Genomic DNA, 24,394 nt, shown 5'->3' on the forward strand with positions numbered 1-24,394 from the left:
AGCCCCTTCCGCTAGACCCAACCCCCGTTGGTCGAATACCTCTACTTTTGTTTGTTAGCAAAACAATATATTTCTTTTTTTTTTTGTGACTAAATTTTAAGAAAAGGGTTGGGCTTACCTATAATCCAATTAACCCTTAACCCCAATCCTACCCAATGCTACAACAACTAGGACTGGGAGAGCTCCACGGGAGGGATTACCACATGGTACGAGCTGAGGTTTTGGCTTTGAAGATGTCTCTTTCAATGCCACGACATGCTCTAGGTTGAATCCACTCCCTCAATGAGTGCGTCCAACCCCTTCATCCGATGAACCCAAGGACGAGGGATGGAAAACAATATATTCAATTCAATATATGGTTGGGTTAAGAAGATGATGAGACTCTGATTTTTTTTTTTTTAATAAGGTCAAGAACTCAAATTTTATAAATAAAAATGTGCCATGCTAAAAAAAAAAAAACCTCTGTATTGGTTGGATAATATTTGAAAAAGAAAAAAACACTAGAACCTACTTATTACTCAAACTTATGTGTTACTACCTCCGATCTTAATTATAAAAACCAGTTGACTAATTTAAGAAGATTAAAGAAATAAGTTAAGTTAGTTATTTGTGATAAATAGGTGTTATTTTTCCTAAAATATCCTTACTAATCAAGTGTATTGACTAGAACTACTATTATTAGAAGAACTACATTAAAAAAATATATAAATATAGGAAACAAAATGGATTGAGATATTATATTTAGACTAAAATAAAAGTTAAACAAAGTCTTATATTAAAAGGTAGTATACCAGTATTATACGCACCATTCCCTTCTGCAGAACTTGGGGTATGAAAAAAGATAGCTGTATTACATGCATATTGTACCAATGGATCATTATTATTGCCACGTTGGGTCCAGAGAACTCCCAAATGGATTCCATGTCATAGCTGACGTGGTTCACAGAACTTGGTTCTTGGCAATCTCTCTCATCAGCATCTTTTGAAATCGACCATGGAAAATGTGCAGCCTCCTGCACATACAATATAAAATTAAAAATCCAGGCACAGACCCTTCGCAGGACTTTCAAATTTCAAAACTGATAAGCTTTAATTTATCTACCCAATGGGGTGGCTGCTAGTAGATATTCATAGCATCTTAGGTTCGCTATAATGACACCAAGGCCCACCCCCACGATGTATGCCATTTTCCATTCTGCAATTTGTGCTCAAGTCTTGTAACTGGAACCACCCATTCTCTAACCCGTTTGGCACCATTGAATTGAGGAGATATAGCTGGAATTGAGGACGGAACTGGGATTTTGGCTTGTTTGGTTCGATGCAAGCTAGTTCCATGGAAGTGCTAGTTCCATCAAATTTGAGAATTATCACTTCCTTGCCCTCCATGAGAAATAAATCAAAGAGATTAATATTTCCACTGTAGCTTCCAAGTGTTGACGCTGAGATATATAACAAGTTCCTTGAGTTTCCAAGTGGGAAAACTAAGATATTCCCATAACTCTCAAGTTTAGACAAGGTGCCAAAGGGCCTAACCGTTTGATTCCTTGAGTTCACGCCACATTTCTCTTCATCTACTTGCATTCAAATTCAATTCCATCTTTGGTTTTGACCTAGTTAGGTGTACAACTGGTCAATAGCCGCATTTGGTTTTTCTTCGTGTTGGCTCTGGTAATTTCGTAATATTATTCATGTGGTTTCTGTGAGAAATATTAAACTGACCAAAACAAAGGAAATTCAATTGAAAGCATATGAAAGAGAGGACCACCGAAGCCACAATGGCTAAGTAGGTAGCTTTACAACAGATAAACGTTATTGGACTAATTACAAGAAATGAATTAACTATTGATTAATAATATCTAAAATAGACTAGCCTATTAGGAGAAAAAAACCCCTTGAACTTATAAACCTTACAACACTTATGAGGCTCGCAATGTGAGACTCATAACAATGCATCCTCCTCAAGAGCCGACATCCTAGCGGCTTCATGAAAACACCAATATGATGTGCATAAACCTAAAGAAAAAACCTAATCCCAAAAGACTAACCTATTAGGAGGGAAAACCCCTTGAATTTATAAACCCTGCAACACTTGTAAAGCTCCTCAATGTATAACTCATAATTGCACATCGGTTTCATGAAAGCACTAATATAATGAGTATAAGCTCAAGGAAAGAGTCCAATCTCAAAAAATTAGCCTAGAGAGCCTCTTAAACTTATAAATCTCACACCACTTGTGATGAGGCTCCCAATGTAGGGCTCATAACACAATTTGAAAGGTCAAAGGCATTCAACATCTATGAAACCGAGGGTAGCTGGGAAGCAAGCAAAGGTTGAATCTTTATTTTATTTTTTTTAATATTTACTTTTGGAATGTCAAAACTATGAAGTCGGTAAGGTTCACCAAAGTCTCTATAAATAGGACCATCTCTGGTTGGTTCCATGCATCAGCAACTCATTGTTTTCTCCATACTTCTTTCTGCTTTGTGTTCTGTCTTATACATCCAAATATGTCTCTCTCTGCTTTGTCTTCTCTTCTTCTCACCACCACCTTGCTTTTCATGCAAAATCTGGCAGCCGAAGCTGCGTGTTCCGATTGTTTTATATCTTCTCGAGCTACTTATTACCCGAACTCTGACGAACAAGGAACAGCTGGTAAGATCATATGTAATTCTTAAGACAACCCAGAAACAAACATGCATTGAGATTTAATTTCTAACAATAAAACATGTTTTCTGATACATTTTTTATATTAAATATCGCAGTTGGTGCATGTGGGTTTGGCTCCTTTGGTGCTACAGTCAATGGCGGGGACGTATCCGCAGCTTCTGCTCTTTATCGTGATGGTCTCGGCTGTGGTGCCTGTTACCAGGTCACTAAACACACACACACACACACATATAGTCATCGTCTAAATTCTTAATCCCTTCTTCATTTTCTAAGCTATCTATATGTCATGAGTACCATATTGGGAGGGTTATCTCGAAAGGGGGACCTTATAAAATCTTGGGCTATCCAACTTCAACAGCTAGCTTTTGGGGTGTGATTTTTCCAAGGACTCGTGTTCATTAGATTTTATGGCTTCATGATTATGGTTCTATATGCCGTGAATTTAGCTTGCATGTAAGCTTTATGAGCAAATTAAAGCAAAGCAGTAATAGCAGCGACTGATTTCATGAGGTGGTTTTGTTTAGGTGAGGTGTAAGAACAGTGGTTATTGCTCAGACAATGGCGTGACGATAGTGATAACGGACCAAGGTTCAGGTCCTGGCACTGATTTCATTCTGAGCAAACGAGCTTTCACTCATATGGCTCAGACCAGTGATGCTGCTGCGACTTTGTTGGCTTCCGGAGTCGCTGATATTGAATACAGAAGGTCATTCTAATTTTTAAGATCTTCGTCTTTTTTAATGATTAAAGTAAGATGTTTGGTTCATAGGTATAAACTGACGCCATTTCTTTGTGTGTCCAGAGTTTCATGCAGCTACCCAGCCAAAAATATCACTTTTAAGATCCATGAGGGTAGCAGCAACCCCAATTACTTGGCCTTCGTCATAGAGTACCAACAAGGCAAAAGAGATATCACTGCTGTGCAGCTCTGTGAGGTATTTTTTCTGCTTCCTTTTCATCTCAGTCATGGACAGAATTTTGCACAATTTTGTTATGAGTCCCACGTCAAAAAGCAAGCCTTATAAAAAAAAAGTGAGATTTATAAATTTAAGAGGCTCTTGCATCCAACATGCTAATCTTTAGGTGAGAGCATCCGATGATTTCAGAAAGATTACAATTTGGCACCCTTGTTTTCTTACAGGCTATTCTTTTGAGATTAAGCTCGCAGGCTTAAAACAAAATTTAAGGAACAAGTCATAATATTTATAATATGCTACTTGCTTAATGTGTGTAGACCAAGAACTTTGCTTGCAAGTTGCTGAGTAGGAGTTTTGGAGCTGTGTGGACTGTGAACTCTCCTCCAAGTGGGCCTTTATCAGTGAGGATGTTGTTTAGTGATGATGATGAAGACACGTGGGTTGTTCCTGTGAATAACATTCCTCAAGACTGGAAGGCTGGAGAAACCTATGATTCTGGAGTTCAAGTGAGCCAGTAGAGAGAATCAGAGAACATACACCACAATCACAATATGATTTGTTCATTTGCCATCTCTGTTTACTCAAGGAAATAAGTTATCATAATTATTAATAATATATATTTTTCCAATTGTCATTGTAGCTCCTATAATTAGTACTGATGGCATCTTTTTCTTTTCTTTTTTTTTTTTTAATTTTAGTGCTTAGGCAATTTATATATAAAGAATAAGTTCGACTTCTTTCAAATTCTGAGAGATTTTTCATTTATTTTTCCCATTAAACATTAATTGTATCTAATTTATTTGGAATGTAATGCAATTTAATAGTTATGTTAATTGATTTATCTATTGACAATGGCTGACCTTGTTTCAAATTTCTTTGAGAACTATACGATGATTTTTTTTTTTCTTATCTTTACCGTCATATTTTCAATTAAAAATATGACAGGCATACAATTCAATAACCAAAGGATTACATGTAGATCGTCACACAAAAAAAAGGATTACATATAGATCGCAAAAAAATGTTTATAGTTATTTACAAAAATACTATGTGTGTTATTTTATTATTGAGTCCATATATGTATATATTTGCATGTTTTTTGATGGGAGAAAATAATAATAAAAACATAAAGATTTTTGCTTTGGAAAAAAAAATAAAGAATTGAACGTAATTTTTTTTATTATTTTTAACAAATAAATGAAGACTTCTCTGTGAAAGCTGTGCCATAATTGTTTCTAAGAATTCATGAAAAGTAAATCATTCTTATTTTACTCCCAAGAATATTTTGAAAGTCAAAATTATCTTCTCCCTGTGCATGTTGAATTTTACTTTCATTTATTATTTTATCGTATTCGAATGTATTTTAAAATTAAAAAAATACTTAAATATTTTTTTCATCTCAATGGACACAAGAAAAAATAATAATAATAATAATCTTTTCTAAATTGAGTCCGACTAGAATAAAACGAAATGTGCGACAAAAACAGCTTAGAATAAAGTTAAAAAAATTAAAACCAAATAAATTAAAGAATTAAAAATACAATACAAACTAAAATTAAGGAAGGAAAAAAGTTAAATAAAATTATGATATAAAAATCAAAATTAAAGTAAGTTAAAAAACACTTTATGGAGCTAAAAGAAATTAAAAAAGGTAAAGTAAAACTTGAGGTAAAAGTTACAGAATTAAATATCTTTTCTTCCTAGGTACATATTACTCTATAACTCAATTGTCCCTTAGCAACCAATTGGCTGAGCTTTGGTTGAGAAGGGCCTGTAAACGACGTTTTATAATGAGAAGAGGAGGTAGTAGTTTGAAACAGTGAGCCTGTGTTTTGTAGACTAACAAAACAACTAAAATGATGGAAATAAATATGGGAACGACAATGTTTTTCAAAGATATCAATGAGAAACTAAATATCAAGTTGGCCAATCTTAAGAGTGTTATGGAAACAATAATTTAAAACAACCTAACCAACAACAGTCTTAACCATCACCAATCTGTTCACTGTTGCTACCTCTCTCAACTTGTATTCTGAACTCTTTTTTTCCACATTATGCTGTTTAAGTCTAGAAGACTATAATCAAAACCTTTACAGATCTTAGGGCGTCGCCAAACAAAAATAAAGAAGCAAAACGATACGAAACTCCCACACAATGCACATTCAGCAAGCACATCCACCAGACTGAGGCTGAGACTCAGTTCCACCAGAAGACTTGAGGTTCACATCAACCAAATCTTCTTGTTTTGTGGAAGATAATGTTTCCATCCCAGGTAACGCAGCAGCAATTTTCCGAAAGAGAGCCTGGATATCGGTTTGATAAAGCAATAGTGTGAGCACCAAGTATTCATAAAAACTTAAAAACTACAGAAAATTTCCAAATTGAAGACAAAAAAAAAAGCATGCCAGGTAATCCAGTAATTGACACTATAGGGTATTGGACTTATGAAAACCCTCATATGTATAATAAGTAGATGGATAAAACTTTGTTAATTTGTTGGAAATATAGAGTAATTGACTAGTGGACATTGGTCTGAGACATGAATTTCATCAGGGAAAAACTCTCCACGATTATGCATATGAACAAGACTAGTCAACAAAAAACTTTTATTTACTTGCTCTTCCATGTTAATCAAGAAGGAAAATGCATTCAACCAGAGTCCCACAAGCATGACTATTTCATTGGTCACTGTAAAAAAGAAAGTCACTGAAAATAATAAGGTGGGGCCAGGGGAGGTGAAGGTTACCTTGATATTAAAGCCAGCTTTGGCACTAGCTTCAATGAACATAACATTAAGATCACGGGCTTTTGCTTCCCCTTCCTCTGTGGAGACTTGCCTGGCAAAAAATATTTCTCATAAACAGAAGGCTAGGGTCTGGCCAACGCAAGGAGTGCAGAAGAACGTACATACAAGACGTGAGAACTAGAGTGTACACACATGGAATATCTCAACAGTCAAACCCCTTCAAGCTACTAAAGTGTCACAACAATCCAGGCCTCATTTTGAAAGGACTTCCATGAAGTATATTGGACAGTGGGAGAATAGGTGCGTATATATTTGAAAATGGGATTGGTGATGTTGGGAAGAGAGAGATCTTGTTTGAAGGAATTGAGAACATTCATTCAGAACCCACATAGACACATCCCAAAAATCTCATACTCTCACCGATACCGCCATTGCTGCCTTCTGTCTCCAACTCCATCTCAGTACTACACACACAAACACATATATATGGAGAGGGGCAAGCAATGGCCCCACCCCATCCTCAACGTCCCTCCGTCCCTGTGTATGGACAGTTTTATATGCTATTATAGCAAAAGTGAGGGGGCGGAAGGCCTACTCCCATGCAACCCGACAATTATTTTTCTACTATTCACAAGCTTCATCTATATACCAAGTAACTACCTAATGAACTTGTAAAAGGTAGAGGTCGGTCACAAGACAAAATAGAAGCACAATGAAAACAGGCCAGCATAAGCCATCACCAAAGTAGGACTTTTTTTCATTAGTCATTACCTCTTCTCAACAAGGTCAGTTTTGTTCCCAACAAGAACAATGATGACATCACTGCCCCTCTCACTTCGGACTTCTTCAATCCACTTCACTGTATTTAGGAAAGTCTGCCGGCCTATATTATCACAATAATGAATTATTAGAAAGAACCATTCAAAGTGTAATGAAATTGCCCAAAAAATGATGCACATGTGATTCAAGCCATGCAGAGAGATCCATGGTGACTAAGAATCAAAGGCTGCACCTGTAAGAGAAGATTTATAGGGTCTAGGGAGGTCCCCTGTTTATTGCCCCAGCTTTATGGTTGTAATGTTCATACACTTTTAAAAAATAAATAAAGAAACCAGTCGCTCATTATAATTCTGTCTTTCATTAGAGGGGGAAAAAAGGAAGGAAAGTGAGCTTGTTATGCTTCCCAAAATCGATATTGTCTAGAATATTCCACAAATATCTGGAAAGAAAGGGAACAGAATGAACTGCTAGTACAGGATGAAAAAGATACAAAATTTTATATGTGCCACACACATATACCTATCAGAAATCGCTCGTCTATCTTTATAAATTCTAGGGTGGAAAATACTTGCAAACCTGCCGAAGTCTAAATGAAAGACCAAAACCTATATTGGAAACTATGGCTAACCATTACTAAGATGCAAATGCTGTCAAATGAAAATGAATTAAGAAAGGAATAGGATACAGAATATATATAAAATGGCATACTTGCAACATCATAAACGATGACAGCAACAGATGAGTCCCTAATGTAGCTTGGAATAAGGCTTCTAAATCTCTCCTGTCCAGCTGTATCCCTGTCAACAAACATCAAAAGGAATGGCGCATTTGAACACAAATTGATATATACATCGATGAAATAGAATAATTCAAAAACCTGAAACCTAATATATGCCAATACCACCAATGTCATGGACCTCAGACCGATTTACCAATATGTGTTATTCTAGCACTTGAAGCAAGGCCAGACAATCAAAGCAAAATACAGACAGCAAAATATTTGCACCACAGGATGCATATTCCAAGATGCCTTATAAATATTACCATCATTCCAGAATTCAATCAGTCAATCAGAGTTAAAACCCATTTGCTTCAATCAAAAATCCAGATTTAAACAGGAGAGCACATAGAAGATTTTAAACAAGAATCACAAATATAAGATAAATTCGAAAAACCTATAAATTGGTAGAATAGCAAGAACGAATGAAGAAGAGAAAAAATATGTAAAACCATCGGAAAACATCATATCATCAAACTCCACCACTGGTGCACAGAACAAATCTTTGAAGTTAAATATATGTCCTAGAGAAGAAACAAGATAAACATCAAATTGACAAAGAGAAGTTGAAGCGTCACATCATCCTTCACCTCTTATTAAAAGGGAAGTGGGGCTTCAATATCTAAGAATGTAATGCAATTCAAAAATATCATTTTATTGTTGATTATTTATTGGTAGATTCCAGAATGACGATCCTACAACTTACCACAACTGCAGCCGAACAGTTCGGTCTTCAAGATACATAGTTTTGGATAGAAAATCAATGCCAATTGTAGCCTACATCACAAAAAGAAAAATAAGCTTTAGTACTAGAGAAAGATAAAATTGTAAACTCAATTTTAAAAGAGGGAAATGCAAATAGTATAATACCTACATGTATTCACATTAGGAGGGAAGCAATATGGAAATGGTTAATTAAACCTTATTTATATATGAACAGACTAAGCTGAAAATATGTGGAATACATTTTAATTGAAAGAATGGATTGTTTTGGTGAATATGCAAACCACAATCAATGGCTACATTGCAGATTTACCGGGAGGCAACTTAAGAGAGCGAAAGCCAAACATGAGGGGATAAAATGACGAAATTTGGAGGACAAACTAAAATTAGAAGGCAATCAAATGAGCAATGTGCACAGGAACTTTGCTTCTAATGAGAACTCGACCATCAGTAATTCAGGATTTCTGGAGCACCTATCCACTATAATAGGACTGAACTTAGGTACTATTTCTTATTTATCTTTAATACCAAGTTCTGTAATAAAAGTATTAACAAAAACAGAAACAAGTATTATCTTATTAGGTGGGGTAGGTTACATGAATTGCAAGACGCCTTATCTCTTATAAAAATATTACATGTAAAAAATTTTGATTCACCCAGTCATGTCATGCTGAGCTTTAAAATTCGTAAATTTCTCATATTTTTAGCAATAAATATTGTAGCAAACACATAAGAATAGTATATTTTTCCTCTGTTCTATCCCTCCACCAAAGCTCTCCTTGAGTTGCCTTGTGACCGTCAAATATTTCACTTGGTTGATCTTCCTGAGAAAGAATGACTTGGATCGGATAACTAGTGGGTTAATGTACCTAAAGAAGAATATCTCAAGTCACAGAGATGTCTTCTATAGTTCTGTTAACAGAAACATTGATCGAAATTAGCAGGACCCACAGCCTAAAAGTTACAATGTTAGTTTTTCAAAAGGTCATTAACCATCGCAGAACTGAATGAAATGTCACAGAGGATAATCGTGATCGCTTTAAGCTGTCCTGAAAATGAATCTTACACATGATCAGCTATAATCGTTGTCGGCATTAAGCAGAACACACAACATCGATGATACTCAGTTGGCTGTCTTTACATTTCATATTTCCTCCGGAAGGCACGATCTCCGGGGGATAAATTACTAGCGTAATAATGCATATTCACAATGTTCTCAGTTCAATCACGCAGCTACGTCTGACTATCAAACAAACATGGATTTACAAAGTCCCATCCGAACTCCCAAATTCATAAGCTCTTCAGATTCCAATCACAGCTAAAGAAAAAAAGCAACAAGCAACTGTATTTTTTGCATAGAAAAAACTGGATCTGTGTGTTAGGACAAATACCTGATATGTGGTATCAAATTTATCATACATAAAACGGGTGATGATACTGGTTTTCCCCACGGACTGATCTCCCAAGAATACCAGCTTGTACTTTGCTAGAGCTGACACTGGCGCCATTTTACTGATACAGAGAGAAAATTAAGAGTGTAACAACACAGTGGTGTGTATCAGCCGGGCACGAACGCCGATTCCGAATTGTTTGTTCGGTTTGGTCTGATCCCGGTAAGCGAGAACGCCGAGATTTGCTACAATCCGAATGATCTGAGCGTAAAATCGAAAAACCAAAAACGCTACAAAACTAGGATTGGTTTAGTGGAATTGGAGAGCCCAAAAAAAAAAAAAAAAACCATTTCACTGTGCAACTTTTTAATAAGTTCTTTAAAATTTAAATCACGAAATAGTTATGTGATTTATCATTTATGTCCCTGTGATCTGAGTTGTCAGTCGTCACCTTCCGATTTCTATTTGATGGTGGAAATTTTTTTTAAAATACCAATTTTAAAAAATGGGGTGCGGATCTACCAATGTCCGAAGTGAAATGAGTAACGTTACAAATAAAAAAGTTAAATTATTACTAATAAGCGGTTAGTTGAAATAACATTGATATTTCCGGCTCGGTAGAAATTAGCCCCAAACCAGAATGATTTGAGGATATTCTGAGTTGCATGAAAAAAAAAAGCTAAATTATTATATACTAGTACAATGATAAGGTTAAAATGGATTATATTTCTTTTATTTTCCTTTTCCTTTTTAATGGGACTGAACTATTTATTTTTGGAAAAATTCCAAAAATATATTTTTAAAATTTCAAAATCTCAAACAAAAAATAAAAATGTGTTGTTATTTATTTTTCAAATGTTGTGTCAATTGTTCTTAAAGTATAGTGAATAACACTAATTTGGAATTTTAAAATTCAAATTTTTTTATTTTTCTTTATTTATCTTTTTGTTACTAGCAACTATTTATTTTTTTTCTTTTATTCTTTTTGGCGAGGGTTATGAGTTTAGAGGATTGGGTGAGCAATATTATAAAACTATATTTGCTACTGAACATAAGATCTAGTTAATTAATTTTAAAAAAATTAAAAAGTTATTAAATTATTTTAAAATATTCATATTTATCGCTTTTCTCCAAACTAATTTGACTCACTTATAAGTTATATATAATCTAATCATATAAATAAATATCTTAAAGAAATCATGTAATATTTATTATAATTAAGTATTTAGTAACTTTCTTAAGTTCTTTAAATTAGCTAATTAAATCTTATATTAAGAACAGAAGGTAGTGTAAAACTCAATATTTGTCTTTGCATAATGCTTGATATATCATATGAGGATGAACTATATAGCTAATGCCATGTTTGCCTCAAAATAGCTTCAGCATCAAGAAATCCACCAGGCATTCCATGTTAACCTAATCTTATAAATTAAGGACACACGACATTCTAAAGTCTGAACTAAACGAAATAGTTGAAACATATATATTAAAGGTCTTCAAATCCCATCTTTTTCCTCCTTTCCATATTCGCATGATGAATATATCTCTCCGTCGTCCCTCAACTCCTGCTATCATCTGAGGAACAAGAAGACGGAAGCAGAGCTGAAGATTGATGGAGAATATATTAAGAAGGCGTTACTGGGGTAGACATTTGGATGATACAAAGAGAAATCCCGCATAACTGGAAGAGATTGTAATTCTCCTTCGTCAGCGGAGACACTTCGCCTGTCTCTGCAAACCCTCTCTGGCACGTCGAGGCGGCTTCCATGACGGAGCTCATCCCAGTCTTGGTCGACTCATAATTCTCAGACAAGAAAGCTCCGATGGAGCTCATGATCCTCCACGCCGCATCAGAATACAGCTCCAAGCAGTCTCTCAGGCAAGCCCTCGACGACGACGTCGCAAGGTTTTCATCATCCATGAGCTTTTCAATGGTGGAACGTGTGGTGGTTGCGTTCTCCAGAGCCAGCTCCATGGCGATCAAGGCCAGCCCTTGAAGATTCGCAGCATGGCTAACTGGAATCACCCCAAGAGCCGACGAACATAAGCCGTAGTTCAAGATGATGGATTGGTTCTCACATTTTTTGCAGGTTTGGTCGATCAGGTCATTACAGGGAGTTGCAGCTACTGCAGAAATTGTAGTGACAAAGAAGAAAAGGAAGAGAAGAGAAGACTGAGACATTATTAGTTAAATATATGGTTTACACTAGCTGATGCAGAGCTAGTTAAAGAGGGAATATATACGGTTCATATATATATACGTGTGAGGGATTTGGCTAAGTGGGAAGGAAATTTCCTACTTGCTGAGTAGATTTTTAAATTTTATGGATGATCCAGTGGAGGAAGCAGAGAGTAGTGTCTTGCTTTTTACGTCTTGTTATGAAGATAGTACTGTTAAATGGCGCTTTCATGGGAAGGGTTTTAAGCTAGAAGCTTCCTAGGAAGGTTTCATTCACAAAACGTCCAGTTTTTTCATGTTTATACTCTGTGCGGTTCTATATATAAGCTTTAAATTTAGAGAAAATGTTATCCGTTTTATAAGATTCAATTTTGATTTGTCTTAACATTTAATACATTTTTTTAATTTTGTTCTTAATTATTTATTCTTTTTCTTTTGTCATACTCTCTCTTACCACATTTCCCCATACATTCTTTTTTATTTTTTTATCATTTATTATAGGGGCATATTTAAAATATATATATAAATAGGATAAAGTGTTTGAATATTCCAGAAGTATTCATGAAAGAGCACCCAGTATTTTAAAAAAAAATTTTTGCTCTTATATGCTCCGGAAGTTATTTTGTAGCATTTCTGTCTTAAATTGTTATCTGCTATTAAGTTTGACCATTAAAAACACTGGTCAAACTACATAATTTAACAATCAAACTTAATAGCAAATAACTGCTAGGGTGTTTTTGCTACGAAAATAATATGCTAGATGCTCCTTAAGTATATTTTTAATCTATTTATTATTTTTAACTAATTATTTGTTATCTATAAATTATTTATTTGAAATTTATAATAACCACAGGATGAAGTATTCTTTAAGCATGTAACAAGTCTTCTTTTTCTTTCTTTCTTTCCTTCAACAGGAGTCTTTTTTTTTTCCCCGTAAAATGACCCAAATGATTAACAACTCTTTGCGCTTAAAATATATTATGAGAATGGACATTCATGCACCAGTTTGGAGTCTCTAGTATACCACACTCTAATGTGTTTTGTAATTTCTTAACCTTTAAAATATTTTCTCTTAATTATTAAATTCTATGTAAAATGATTATATTTTGATATGTTATGGATATGAAATACTCCCTCCGTTCCTTATTATAAGAGACATTTGATGCTTATGGCATGTTCCCATATATAAGAGACACTTAAAAGTTGTCTCTAGTTTTTTGTATTGATTTCCTATTTTACCCCTATTTATTTTGTCTCCTACTCATACTCTCTCCCCCTCCCACTTCTCTTTTTTTAATAATTTAATTGTTTTCTCTCATACTCTCTCTCCTTATTAATAGGGGTATTGTTGGAAAAAACATTATACTTTTTACACATTAATTGTCCTCGACTAATTTTAACTGTTTTTTTGATCAACATAATTTGGTTATTTGTTTCTTATAATAAGGAACGGAGTGAGTAATACAGATTTATTGTTTACTATGATTTTTCAGAGAAAAAACACCCTAAAATTGATCTATTATGATTTATTTTTTAAAAAAAATCATAAAAAATATTTGAAACCACAACATTTCATGCCTATAAGATATAAGAATGCCACTAATTTTAAGTACAATCTAATGGTGAAAAGCAAAAAAAATTTAAAAGTTGAAATACTACAAAAAGATATTAGAAAGCATTAAAGAAAGGCACATTTTAGACCCCAAGCTCCTCATACACACAAAAAGCGGAAAACAAATTGAGCAACACTAGTAATGATGATGATGATTGCTACCAAAAAAAGCAAGTGTTGAAAAGAACGGGAATTAAAGAGCGGGGACCTTAAAAGACCATCGATACTTTCCATAGGCGCGGAACCTCTCCACTTAAACTCCTCAATTGATTAAATAATTGTCAAATCAAAATACATTTTAGCATTTTGGGATCATTTGGCTTTTGACAAAGTGGGTGAACTTATCACTTCTTGAAGTTAACGGTAGATGATCGATCTAGTGTACACACATTTCAACAAATAACTTTAAAAGGCCATCGATAATTTCCATAGACACATAACTTTGAACTTTACAAATTCATCATTTTATATGATTCCACAATGCTAAGAGCAGAGATATCGGTAATTTGCTATGGCAGAGAGTCACTATCAAGAGCGCTGTTTCTGCATCTGGATGAAAGCCAAAGACATTGCGTTGAGCTCAAAGTATGTATTGTTGTCTTCTGTTAAAGGAGACGTTTCATTCCCATCCTTGAATTGGTCTTCACAGGTACTAGAAGAACTCATTTCTGCGCTTATCTTGGTACTTGCTGAGTTGAAATCTTTGGACTTTAAAGCTCCAATGGCGTCATCCAAATCTAAAACAGAGTCTGAGTAAAGTTCAGAACAATCTTGTAAGCATTTCTTGGCATAATCACTGAACTCGGGATCCTTCAACAGACTGGAAATGGTGGAAACTATGTTGGTTGCATTGGACTTAGTTATCTGAACTGACATGTCCACGAGTTCCTCAAGTCTGCTTGGTGGGTTCTGGGAGATGGCTTCAAGGCTTGAAACGCAGAAACCATAGTTGATGTTTGGGTCATCTTTTGATGCGTTTCTGCATGACTCAGGAATAAGATCAGAGCCAGAACTTGAGACTTGAAATACAAATAAAATCAGTAGGAGTAGGATCAGATCAAAGGCCAGCTTCATTCTGTTGTTTGTTTTTCTCTCTGATTTTCTGTTGGCTTCAGAATCGGAACTTGGAATGTACAGAAATATGAGAAATGATAGATTGGCCAGGTCCATTCACTGATTGACAGATTGGAATATTAATTGATATGTCCCACTAATTCTCAGACGTCCCACTTGAGTAAAACCATGAATTTAATGCACAGTAATTCATACTTGAGGATTTAGCAGGCCTAGACTAATTCAGATTGAGGAATGATTTCTCAAAATCGGGTTAATTTCTTCTTAGCTTGTCCAAACAAACCAACAAAGCACCACAAAGTCACAAACAAGTTGTTCCTCCACTTCTCATAACCTTCATTCTTACTGTTCTAAAAGGTTCCACGTGAAGCAGTCCCAGAATTCAGAATCACAGAAGGGTCAAATTCATTCTCAACGCATCCACTTATCCAAGTTCAATCACAATAAGCTTGTTTTGGAGTTCATGGTGGAGGATTGGTGTAACTACTTTTCTTATATATATAGGATGGCAAGATTTAATCTTGAAAGTTATAACAAAAGAGAGAAACAAAAAACAACCACAAGTCGAATTCCAATGTGAAAGTCAAATGCAACATCAGTAGACATCATAGTACAAGACAAGTACAGAGAAAGATATCGCACGTTGCCGCCCATTTCAAAAACTGTACTCTTTCGATCCTTAATATAAAACCTATTTAATTAATTTAATGAGATTAAAAAAGTTAGATAAGTTAGTTAATTATAAAAAATATGACATGTTTTTTTAAAATACCATAATCATCTTTTTAATACCCTCATTTCCTCTTCTACTTGATTATGGTTGAAGGAATATTCACATAGGTAATTTAGAAAAAATTGATAAATAGGTCTTATATTTAGGATCAAAATCAACTCAACAATTAATTAGGTCTTATATTAGGGACCGGAGGAGTACTATTTGTGCATCTTGATAAAAGCCAGAGACATTGCGTTGAGTTCAAAGTAAACTTTTTTGCCTCCTGTTAAAGGAGACTTCTCTTTCCCTTCCTTGAACCGGTCTTCACACGTAGCAGAGGCATTCATTGCTGCACTTATCTTGATATTAGCAGAGCTGAAATCTCTGGACCTGAAAGCACCCAAGGCGTCGTCCAAATCTGAAAGAGAGTCTGAGTAATTATCAGAACAATCTTTTAAGCATTTCTTGGCGTAGTCACTGAACTCGGGATCCTTCAAGAGATTGGAAATGGTGGAGATTATGGTAGTTCCATTGGCCTTGGTTATCTGAATGGACTTGGCTACAAGCTCTTCGAGACTAGTGGGTGGACTTGGGGACTTGGCTTTAAGGCTCAGCGCAGAAATCATAGTTGATGTTTGGGTCTGCTTTTGAGGCGACTCTGCAAGATTCATTAATGAAATCGGAGCCAATTGAGACTTCCAACACAGTCAAAAACAGTAGGAGATGGAAGCCAAACTTCATTCTGTTTATTTGATCCATTTTTTTAAAGAGAAAATTAATCTTGCAGTCCTTATAGTTTCATCATGTTTTGAATTGAGTCCTTGTAGTTTTTTTTTTTCTTTTTATTGAATCCTTAATCTTTACACCGTTAATGATGCCTATCCTCATTGTTAATAAAACCGTTAGTTTACTTGAGAATGGATTACGTGGCATCTAAACCCATCGTCTTTTTCAGTCAACCTCTCTTCGCTTCTCTCCCTCCCTCTTCCTCTCAGTCTACCTCTGCTCTCGCACAACTATTAAGATGTTATTATCATGGTGATTCTTTCATTTCTCTTAAAATTAGGTGTTCTATTTAGAACATGATGCCTTCTAGAATGTTTGAATAACATGACGCTTTTGATGTTTAAAAATAAGCCCATAAAAGTGATGGCCAAGCAAATGAGAAGAATGACGATGCCATGACTTTTGGGCATCTTCTTCTTCTGCAACGTTGCATAAGTATCAGCAAAAGCAGTAGAGGGAGGAAGAAGAAGAAGGGAAGAGGAAATTCATTGCACCTCTCTTGTTCCAATTTTTTATTTTGAGAGCAAGTGAAAGTGAGAAGGGGGGTGGAGAGGTTATAAGGAGGAAGAAAGAGCGGTGAGGGTGGAAGGAATAATTGCATGCAGATAGTGGTGTGAGAATGGAGGTAGATTGAGAGGAGGAGGAAGAGAGAGAGAGAAGCTAAAGGAGGTTGACCAAAGGAGAGGATGGGTTCAGATTGCCACATCATCCATTCTCAATTAAGCTAACAGCTTTATTAATAGTAAGGACTAGTATTATTAACGGTTGCAACATTAAGGATTCAATAAAAAGAAAAAAAACTAGAAGGACCTAATTCAAAACCTGATAAAACTATAAGGACTGTGATATTAGTTTTCTTTTTTTTAAAGATATGAGCTTGGTGTATATGGGGAGAGGAAAATTAGTATTAAATGGCCATATCCTATGCCATTAATGTTGCAAATTAAATATTAGTAATTGATACATATATCATTGGGTTTTGATCATAGCATTAATTTTATCCCTCCTTATTTAGCATTAATGATTTATGTTACAGAGTATTTGAAACAATGAAATAATGAAATCCGACATTAAGGACAGCAGAAGTAATTAGAATGAAAAATGAAAAAAAAAAAAAAAAGAGCAGATGAAAGAAATAAAAAAGCAGGACCAGCCAATCAATTTTTAACTTCCTAGCAGTACTTTTGTTTTTCATCACTTTGGAGCCCGTTCCCCTTCCTGGGTTATTTTTCCCGGCGATGTAGAGATATTTTGAAACTTTAGTGCTCCTTTGTTAAATGGTGAGATATTAAAAAGGAAAAAGACAAAAGAATTAGCTAACCTCAATTGAATTCTATTACATAATTTTTTGATATATGAATATTAAAATGTTGAAAATGAGCAATCTGGTTTATGATTTTCAATTAAGTTGAAAAAATATTTTCTTGAAATGAAGTGCACAAACTTTTTTTTTAATAAAAAGAAAAATTTTATTTTGTAAAAAAAAAAAACAAGTCAAAAGATACGTGACTAAAAAACCCCCTTTACACAGATAACACCAATGAAGCATAAGGTAATAGGAAAACAAACTTTAACTTTGACACAACTTTATTAGCATTTAAGTCAATTCATTTTTTGAAAATAATATTTATTAAGTTATTAACTATAATTACAAACCTCAGACTATTAAAAGAAAAAATGACATAAAAACAAATGTTGAATTTCAAAATGATAAATATGTGATTTTGACATATTTTAAAACGTCAAAACCATTACAAAAGTACTTAGCATAAGCAATTTATCTTTTTGAATTTTTTTTAATTTTTATTTATTAAAATAAGTAATTAATGGGACAAAATAAGAAACAAGAAAACTTGAGACATCTATCTTACAAATATTTCTTATAATAGGGACAAGATAAAGATGAGAGTTGTTTTTGACAAAAAATGACAGAAGGGGAAGTAGTGTCCTCTCAAGAGAATTATTTATGCATCTTGAGAAAGGCCTGTGACATTGCATTGAGCTCAAAGTACACTTTGTTGTCGTCTGTTAAAGGAGACTTTTCTTTCCCTTCCTTGAACTGATCTTCACAGGTAACCGAGACACCCATTGCTGCACTTATCTTAGCAGTTGCAGAGTTGAAATCTTTGGACCTGAAGGCACCCAAAGCGTCACCCAAATCAGAAAGAGAGTCTAAGTAATGATCAGAACAATCTTTTAAGCATTTCTTTGCATAATCACTGAACAAGTGGTCCTTCAAGAGAATGGAAATGGTGTAAACTACGTTAGTTGCTTTGGACTTAGTCATCTGAATTGTCATGGCCACAAGCTCTTCCACACTACTGGGTGGACTCGGAATCATGGCCACAAAACTCGCCACGCAGAAAGCATAGCTGATGTTTGGGTCTTCTTTTGAGGCTTCTTTGCAAGATTCAGTGATGAGATCGGAGCCACTACTTGAGACTTTGAACGCAGCCAAAATCAGTAGGAGATAAAAGGCCAACTTCATTATATTATTCTGTTTTTTGATCTAGTTTTAATTCTCTCTTCTCAGTGATTTTATATGTGGGTGTCAGAATTGAACTTGGAAATTGGAATATATAGATGAGAAAATGAGGACTTGGAATATCCAATGCCATTAATGTGTGTTGGAATATCAGAACTATTTATTGATGGACCATTGGCTTTTGAAAATAGCATTAATTCTTTGTATTATTTAAAATAATGAAAAAGGCTGCTCTTTCAAAATGATGACCAAATTTAAAGAGGAGTTGATCTCGAATTTACTTTCCTTTTTGAACTTTACTTTCTTCTTAATTTTCACTTTATTTATTAATTAGATTAAATTTAAACAGTTTAGATCTAATATTTGGCAAAATGAATTCCTTCTATTTTTATTATAAACTTTTTTAGCCATTTAGATTTTTTTTTACTTTTTTTTATGTATTTTTATAATGTACTAATAATTTTTAAAAAATACTAATTTTTTTAGCAAACTATAAAATATGAAATTTGAAGTTAAAAGTTAATCTAGCAGTTCAAACGAAAATCGGAGAAGAAGTTCTTACCAAAAAATTTAGAGAAGTGGATGGGCGAAAAGTGGATAGTTTGGTATATGATTTTCAACATCCTGGCAATTAGCATAAAAAAAATAAAGACCTAAATATAAAATAAAGGAAAAGTGCACCTCACATCCTGATATTATTTTTTAGGTATACCTAACATCATAATTTTTTTAGTAGCGCAATTTTACCCATAATCCTTAAATTTGGTGCAATCTTACCCCTATATATTTATTTAAAACTCAAATCACCCTCTCCTTAATTTATATTCATTTTAACATTCAAATAAATAATGTTGGCTCCTTTATCAGATTATTAGCAACTTTCATATCAAGTAACCAAGTTATAATCACATCAAAAAACTGGAAAATGGGTGAGATTACTCCAAATTTAATAGATCATAAATAACATTATAATCTGAACTCCGAGGGAGATGAACAAGAGTGCGCAAGGGGAGGGTGAGACGGCACAGTCGTTAGAAGAGGCTGACGCGCTGGCGAGGAGTCGGAAAAAAGTGAGAACAGGCGATGCGGTAGTGGTGTACGGACGTCCGGTGGTCCCACGTGAGGAGGAGTGGATGACTGATGATACGGGGCCTATGGAGTCAGAGACTCCAAGGAAATCGTACCGTGAAGCGTGTGCGAATACTGATGGGCTGAGCAGTGAAGATGAGGAGGAAGAGGGATGGTGGTTCGATGAGGGGTGGCGAAGAAGACTGAAAGTCGAGAACACGGACAGGGGACCCAATGTAATTGTGTTACCTGAGTTCAAAAAGAAGCTTGCGAGGAAGTGGAGACTCACGCTGTTCGTTAGATTGTTAGGACGGATGGTTCGTGAAGACTATCTGGGAATGAAACTACAGCAGATTTGGGGGCATAATGGTGATGTCGAGATGTTGGAGTTTGGTGCAGGATACTTCATTGTTAATTTCAAACACCAAGATGACTATGAGTTCGCATTAACTGGTGGACCATGGCTCATACTGGACCACTACCTAGCAGTGCAACCATGGAAGCCAGACTTTGATCCTGTTGAGGAGGAAGTTTCGAAGATTGCAGCTTGGGTGAGGATTCCGCAGTTCCCTTTGGATTATTATGATCTGGGTGTTCTCTATGTAGTTGGTAATCAAATCGGTCGAGTTCTGCGTGTAGACAGGAATACTGAACATCGGTCAAAGGCACGCTTTGCAAGACTTTGCGTTGAGCTAGACCTTCAAAAGCCATTACTACTAGCTATTTTGATCAATGGAAAAGAGAAGAAAATCGTGTATGAAGGGTTGCACCTTATATGCTTTGGTTGTGGCAAGTACGGTCATGACCAAGACCATTGTCCTAGTCGTCCCGATGAGAGCTGTGGTCAAGGCAAAGATAGTCGTAATACAGGAGCTAAACCCACGACGGCGCCGTCATACCCAGAACGAGAGAAAGGCACACCGTATGGTGGTTGGATGGTGCAGGCGTCTCGCCGCAATCAGCGGCGCCAGTTTCGGTTTCCAAATCGCAGAAGCCCCGATAATCAAGAGGTTCAAGGTGCTGAAAATCAGGGGAATAGTAATCAAGGAGGAATGGGATCCCGATTCTCAGCCTTATCGACGGAAGAAGATAATGTATCACAGAATGAGAATCACGTAAGGATGTTGGGCAATCAGATGCATGATACTACTAATGATTTGAAAGCTAAAAATAAGGGGAGCAAATCACGTGGAATACCAGTGGGACCCAAATCAAGGGCTATAAGTGGGATTACCCCTAAAGAAAAAGATACGGGCCATAATAAAGCAAAAGTTAGCCCAATGGAGGAGCACACACGGGTCAGAGCACAAGTGGACTTGTCTAAGGAAAATATCAGGAGTATGGCTTCATCGTCTTCAGCCTTAGTACCTGTCATGTCCGATATTTCAAAGGTCCACGCTACGCACATGGAGACCAAGTCCCACGCAATTATTCCCTACCAAGAAATTGCCTCGTCATCGGTTAATCCGGTGGCAAGTAATCCCATTGACCCAGGTGCAGAAGCAGGGGAGGGGTGCATTATTCGTTCAAATCTGTTGTTAGAAGGTGGAACTGAGGATACTGTCGTGCTCGATGCGGCAACAAGCGAGGCCGTAAATTGTTGAGTCTCTTCTTGTGGACGCCCATTCAAAACCTTTGTGTTTCCTATGGATAGCAACCTACTCATTTGGAACTCACGAGGAGTTGGAGGTAAAATATTTAGTCGTCTGCTGTGTGATATTCGAAATCGGCATCATATTGGGCTTCTAGCTCTTCTTGAACCATGACAAAAGAATGATAAAGCCTTACACCTTTCACAACGTTTGGGTTGGAAGAATAAGGAACTTGTAGACACCCGAGGTTTTGGTGGTGGGATCTGGGTGTTCTGGAGTGATTCTTTTGAGTTCTCAGTGGACTATAAAACGGACTACTTCATGCATGGTACAGTAAATAGAGGTAAAAATGATGAGTGGGCTCTTACCATAGTATATGGGGACCCGAGATACTGCAAACGTCGTTTCCTTTGGCAAGGACTCCAAGATTTAACTCGCGTCATTTCAGGTTGTTGGGTTGTGGCCGGTGATTTCAATGCTACTCTTCTCCAGGAGGATCGTCAAACACTGACAGGTAGATATGTGCCTCCTGAGACAGCCTTTTGTAGATGGGTAATGGCTAGTGATATGCGAGATATTGGGTTTAGCGGACCCAAGTTTACTTGGCGTAGGGGAGCTAGTGCTAGCCGTATTGATCGGGTTCTAGTGAACTATCAATGGCACGACACTTTCATGAATGCCTCTGTGATTCACCTCCCCATGTATAAATCGGACCACTGCCCTCTTCTAGTCAAAATGGTATCCTCAGCTAGGTCTGCAGCACGCAATCGGCCCTTTCGGTTTCTTGCTCCTTGGGTCATGCATGAACAGTTCTCCCCTTTCGTTAGAACAACGTGGCCTCAACAAGGGGATTGGGCGGAAAATATTCCCAAGTTTACCAAGGAGCTCGTTCGATGGAATAGAGACGTATTTGGGAATATTAACAAGAGAAAGGAACAGCTACATCGACGCCTAGAACATCTTGACAGGAGGACCACTTACACGGGGTCTACTATCCGCCTAGAACAGACTCGAAGGGAGTTATGGGTGCAGTTAGAGGAAGTACTTGCTCAGGAGGAAGTTATGTGGTTGCAAAAATCACGGTGCAACTGGTACCAACATGGTGATCGAAATACACGCTACTTCCATAGTGTGGCTAATAGTAGACGCCGGAGAAATAGAATCGAGGCCCTCAAGCTTGATTCAGGAGAATGGTCTTATGATTCCAAAGTGATTATGGAAATGGGTACAAAGTTTTTTTAGTCCCTCTACTCTGAGGAACCTGACACAGGAAACTCAATTATTTTTGATGTGGGATACCCCGTGATTGACAACGTTCAACTAAACAACTTGGGCAGACAAATTAATAATATTGAGATTAAACGAGCTTTGTTTGACATGAGTCCTCTCAAAGCACCAGGGCCGAATGGCTTGAATCCCCTCTTTTTCCAAAGTCAATGGGATGTGGTAGGTGCCAGTGTTAGTAGAAAGGTGGAAGAGATTTTTCAGGATCCGACACGCGTGAGAGATATTAATGATACACAGATAGTGCTAATCCCAAAGACGGAGACGCCGCAAACCATTCGGGACTTTCGACCGATAAGTTTGTGCAATGTTATATACAAGATGGTGACCAAGATCATAACTAACAGACTCAAGGAAATTATGCCCAAGATTATTGCCCCTAATCAATGTAGCTTTGTGAAGGGGAGACAGAGCACGGACAATATTATTCTAGCTCAGGAGATTATTCACTCAATGAAGAAGAGGCGGAAGACGAGAGGCTTTATGGCTATTAAGATTGATCTAGAGAAAGCATACGATAGGGTTCGCTGGAACTTTATTTTTGACTGTTTGAAAGAGTTGTGTATCCCCCCTTACATTCGCAGGGTAATAGAAGCTTGTGTGTCTTCTCCCACTATGCAGCTTCTCTGGAATGGTGAGAAAGCCAATCAGTTCCAACCTTCTCGAGGTGTCCGGCAAGGGGATCTCCTGTCCCCATACCTTTTTGTCATTGCTATGGAGAAACTTGGTCACATCATACAGGGGGAAGTTGATCGGGGTGAATGGAGGCCTTTTAGGCTTCATCAGAAAGGAACAGCTATTTCTCACTTGTTTTTTGCAGATGATCTTCTTCTATTTGCAGAAGCTGATATGGAACAAGCAGGGCTCATTAAAGCTATCTTGGATGATTTCTGTATGATCTCTGGTCAAAAAGTAAATGCATCCAAGACCAGAATCTACTTCTCGGAGAATGTTAATCACATGAGAAGCAAGGAGATGAGCGAGTTCTTAGGTTTCCAGTCCACGGCTAATTTGGGCAAATACCTCGGCATGCCGCTGTATCATGAACGTGTGTCAAAAGATACCTTTCAATATATTCTGCGCAAGATGGAGTCAAGACTTTCAGGTTGGAAGGCGAATGCTCTGTCATTTGCAGCCCGTCATACTTTGGTGTCGTCTGTGGTATCTGCTTTACCCAATTATGCGATGCAAACTACACCACTTCCTATTGCTGTATGTGATGAAATCGATAAAAGATGTAGACGTTTTCTATGGGGCGACACGGCCACAAGTCGGAAACCACATCTTGTCTCTTGGGACACTGTTTGTCGTAGCAAATCTGACGGAGGGCTCGGTTTAAGGCGTGCGTCGGATCAAAATGCCTGTTATATGGTCAAGTTGGGTTGGGGTTTAGTGAAACGCCGTGATGCACTGTGGGTGAGGTTTTTGCAGGAGAAATATAAATGTGGGGTGGATCTTATTCCTAAAGTCGAGAAAAGGTGTAAATGCTCAAGGATGTGGTCGGGCATCTGCTCTATGTGGGAGCACACTAAACAGAGTGTGAGATGGCAACTGGGTTCAGGCCAAGAAGCTAATTTTTGGACTGATAGGTGGGTCC

General features: G+C 36.5%; 7 protein-coding genes across 7 annotated transcripts; 2 read left to right on the plus strand and 5 right to left on the minus strand.

Annotated features, from left to right (window-relative positions):
• The first annotated feature begins 2,458 nt into the window (after positions 1-2,458).
• Positions 2,459-4,436, plus strand: LOC114729999 (expansin-like B1). The gene is made up of 5 exons (XM_028917016.1): positions 2,459-2,652; positions 2,763-2,869; positions 3,192-3,373; positions 3,470-3,602; positions 3,902-4,436. The coding sequence occupies exons 1-5, from the start codon at positions 2,508-2,510 to the stop codon at positions 4,100-4,102; spliced, it is 768 nt and encodes a 255-aa protein (XP_028772849.1). The 5' UTR covers positions 2,459-2,507; the 3' UTR covers positions 4,103-4,436.
• A 1,005-nt stretch (positions 4,437-5,441) lies between these two features.
• Positions 5,442-10,223, minus strand: LOC114730000 (ras-related protein RABH1b-like). The gene is made up of 6 exons (XM_028917017.1): positions 10,003-10,223; positions 8,595-8,665; positions 7,819-7,907; positions 7,102-7,213; positions 6,331-6,421; positions 5,442-5,887 (listed from the first exon to the last, which is right to left on the minus strand). Exons 1-6 carry the CDS (start codon positions 10,117-10,119, stop codon positions 5,747-5,749), a joined length of 621 nt encoding a protein of 206 aa, XP_028772850.1. The 5' UTR covers positions 10,120-10,223; the 3' UTR covers positions 5,442-5,746.
• Positions 10,224-11,287: 1,064 nt separating this feature from the next.
• LOC114730010 (putative invertase inhibitor) lies at positions 11,288-12,228 on the minus strand. Its single transcript, XM_028917031.1, has one exon. The coding sequence runs from the start codon at positions 12,182-12,184 to the stop codon at positions 11,627-11,629; it is 558 nt and encodes a 185-aa protein (XP_028772864.1). The 5' UTR covers positions 12,185-12,228; the 3' UTR covers positions 11,288-11,626.
• Positions 12,229-14,321: 2,093 nt separating this feature from the next.
• LOC114729986 (putative invertase inhibitor) lies at positions 14,322-14,963 on the minus strand. The gene has a single exon (XM_028917005.1). The coding sequence runs from the start codon at positions 14,961-14,963 to the stop codon at positions 14,322-14,324; it is 642 nt and encodes a 213-aa protein (XP_028772838.1).
• Positions 14,964-15,800: 837 nt separating this feature from the next.
• Positions 15,801-16,253, minus strand: LOC114729987 (putative invertase inhibitor). The gene has a single exon (XM_028917006.1). The coding sequence runs from the start codon at positions 16,251-16,253 to the stop codon at positions 15,801-15,803; it is 453 nt and encodes a 150-aa protein (XP_028772839.1).
• A 2,075-nt stretch (positions 16,254-18,328) lies between these two features.
• Positions 18,329-18,856, minus strand: LOC114729988 (putative invertase inhibitor). Its single transcript, XM_028917007.1, has one exon. The coding sequence runs from the start codon at positions 18,854-18,856 to the stop codon at positions 18,329-18,331; it is 528 nt and encodes a 175-aa protein (XP_028772840.1).
• A 986-nt stretch (positions 18,857-19,842) lies between these two features.
• LOC114729989 (uncharacterized) lies at positions 19,843-22,755 on the plus strand. The gene is made up of 2 exons (XM_028917008.1): positions 19,843-21,513; positions 21,736-22,755. Exons 1-2 carry the CDS (start codon positions 19,843-19,845, stop codon positions 22,753-22,755), a joined length of 2,691 nt encoding a protein of 896 aa, XP_028772841.1.
• Positions 22,756-24,394: the final 1,639 nt, after the last annotated feature.

Source organism: Neltuma alba, unplaced genomic scaffold (genome assembly GCF_004799145.2).
Source record: "Neltuma alba isolate B1F8T4 unplaced genomic scaffold, ASM479914v2 tig00012697_pilon, whole genome shotgun sequence".
NCBI lineage: Eukaryota > Viridiplantae > Streptophyta > Magnoliopsida > Fabales > Fabaceae > Neltuma > Neltuma alba.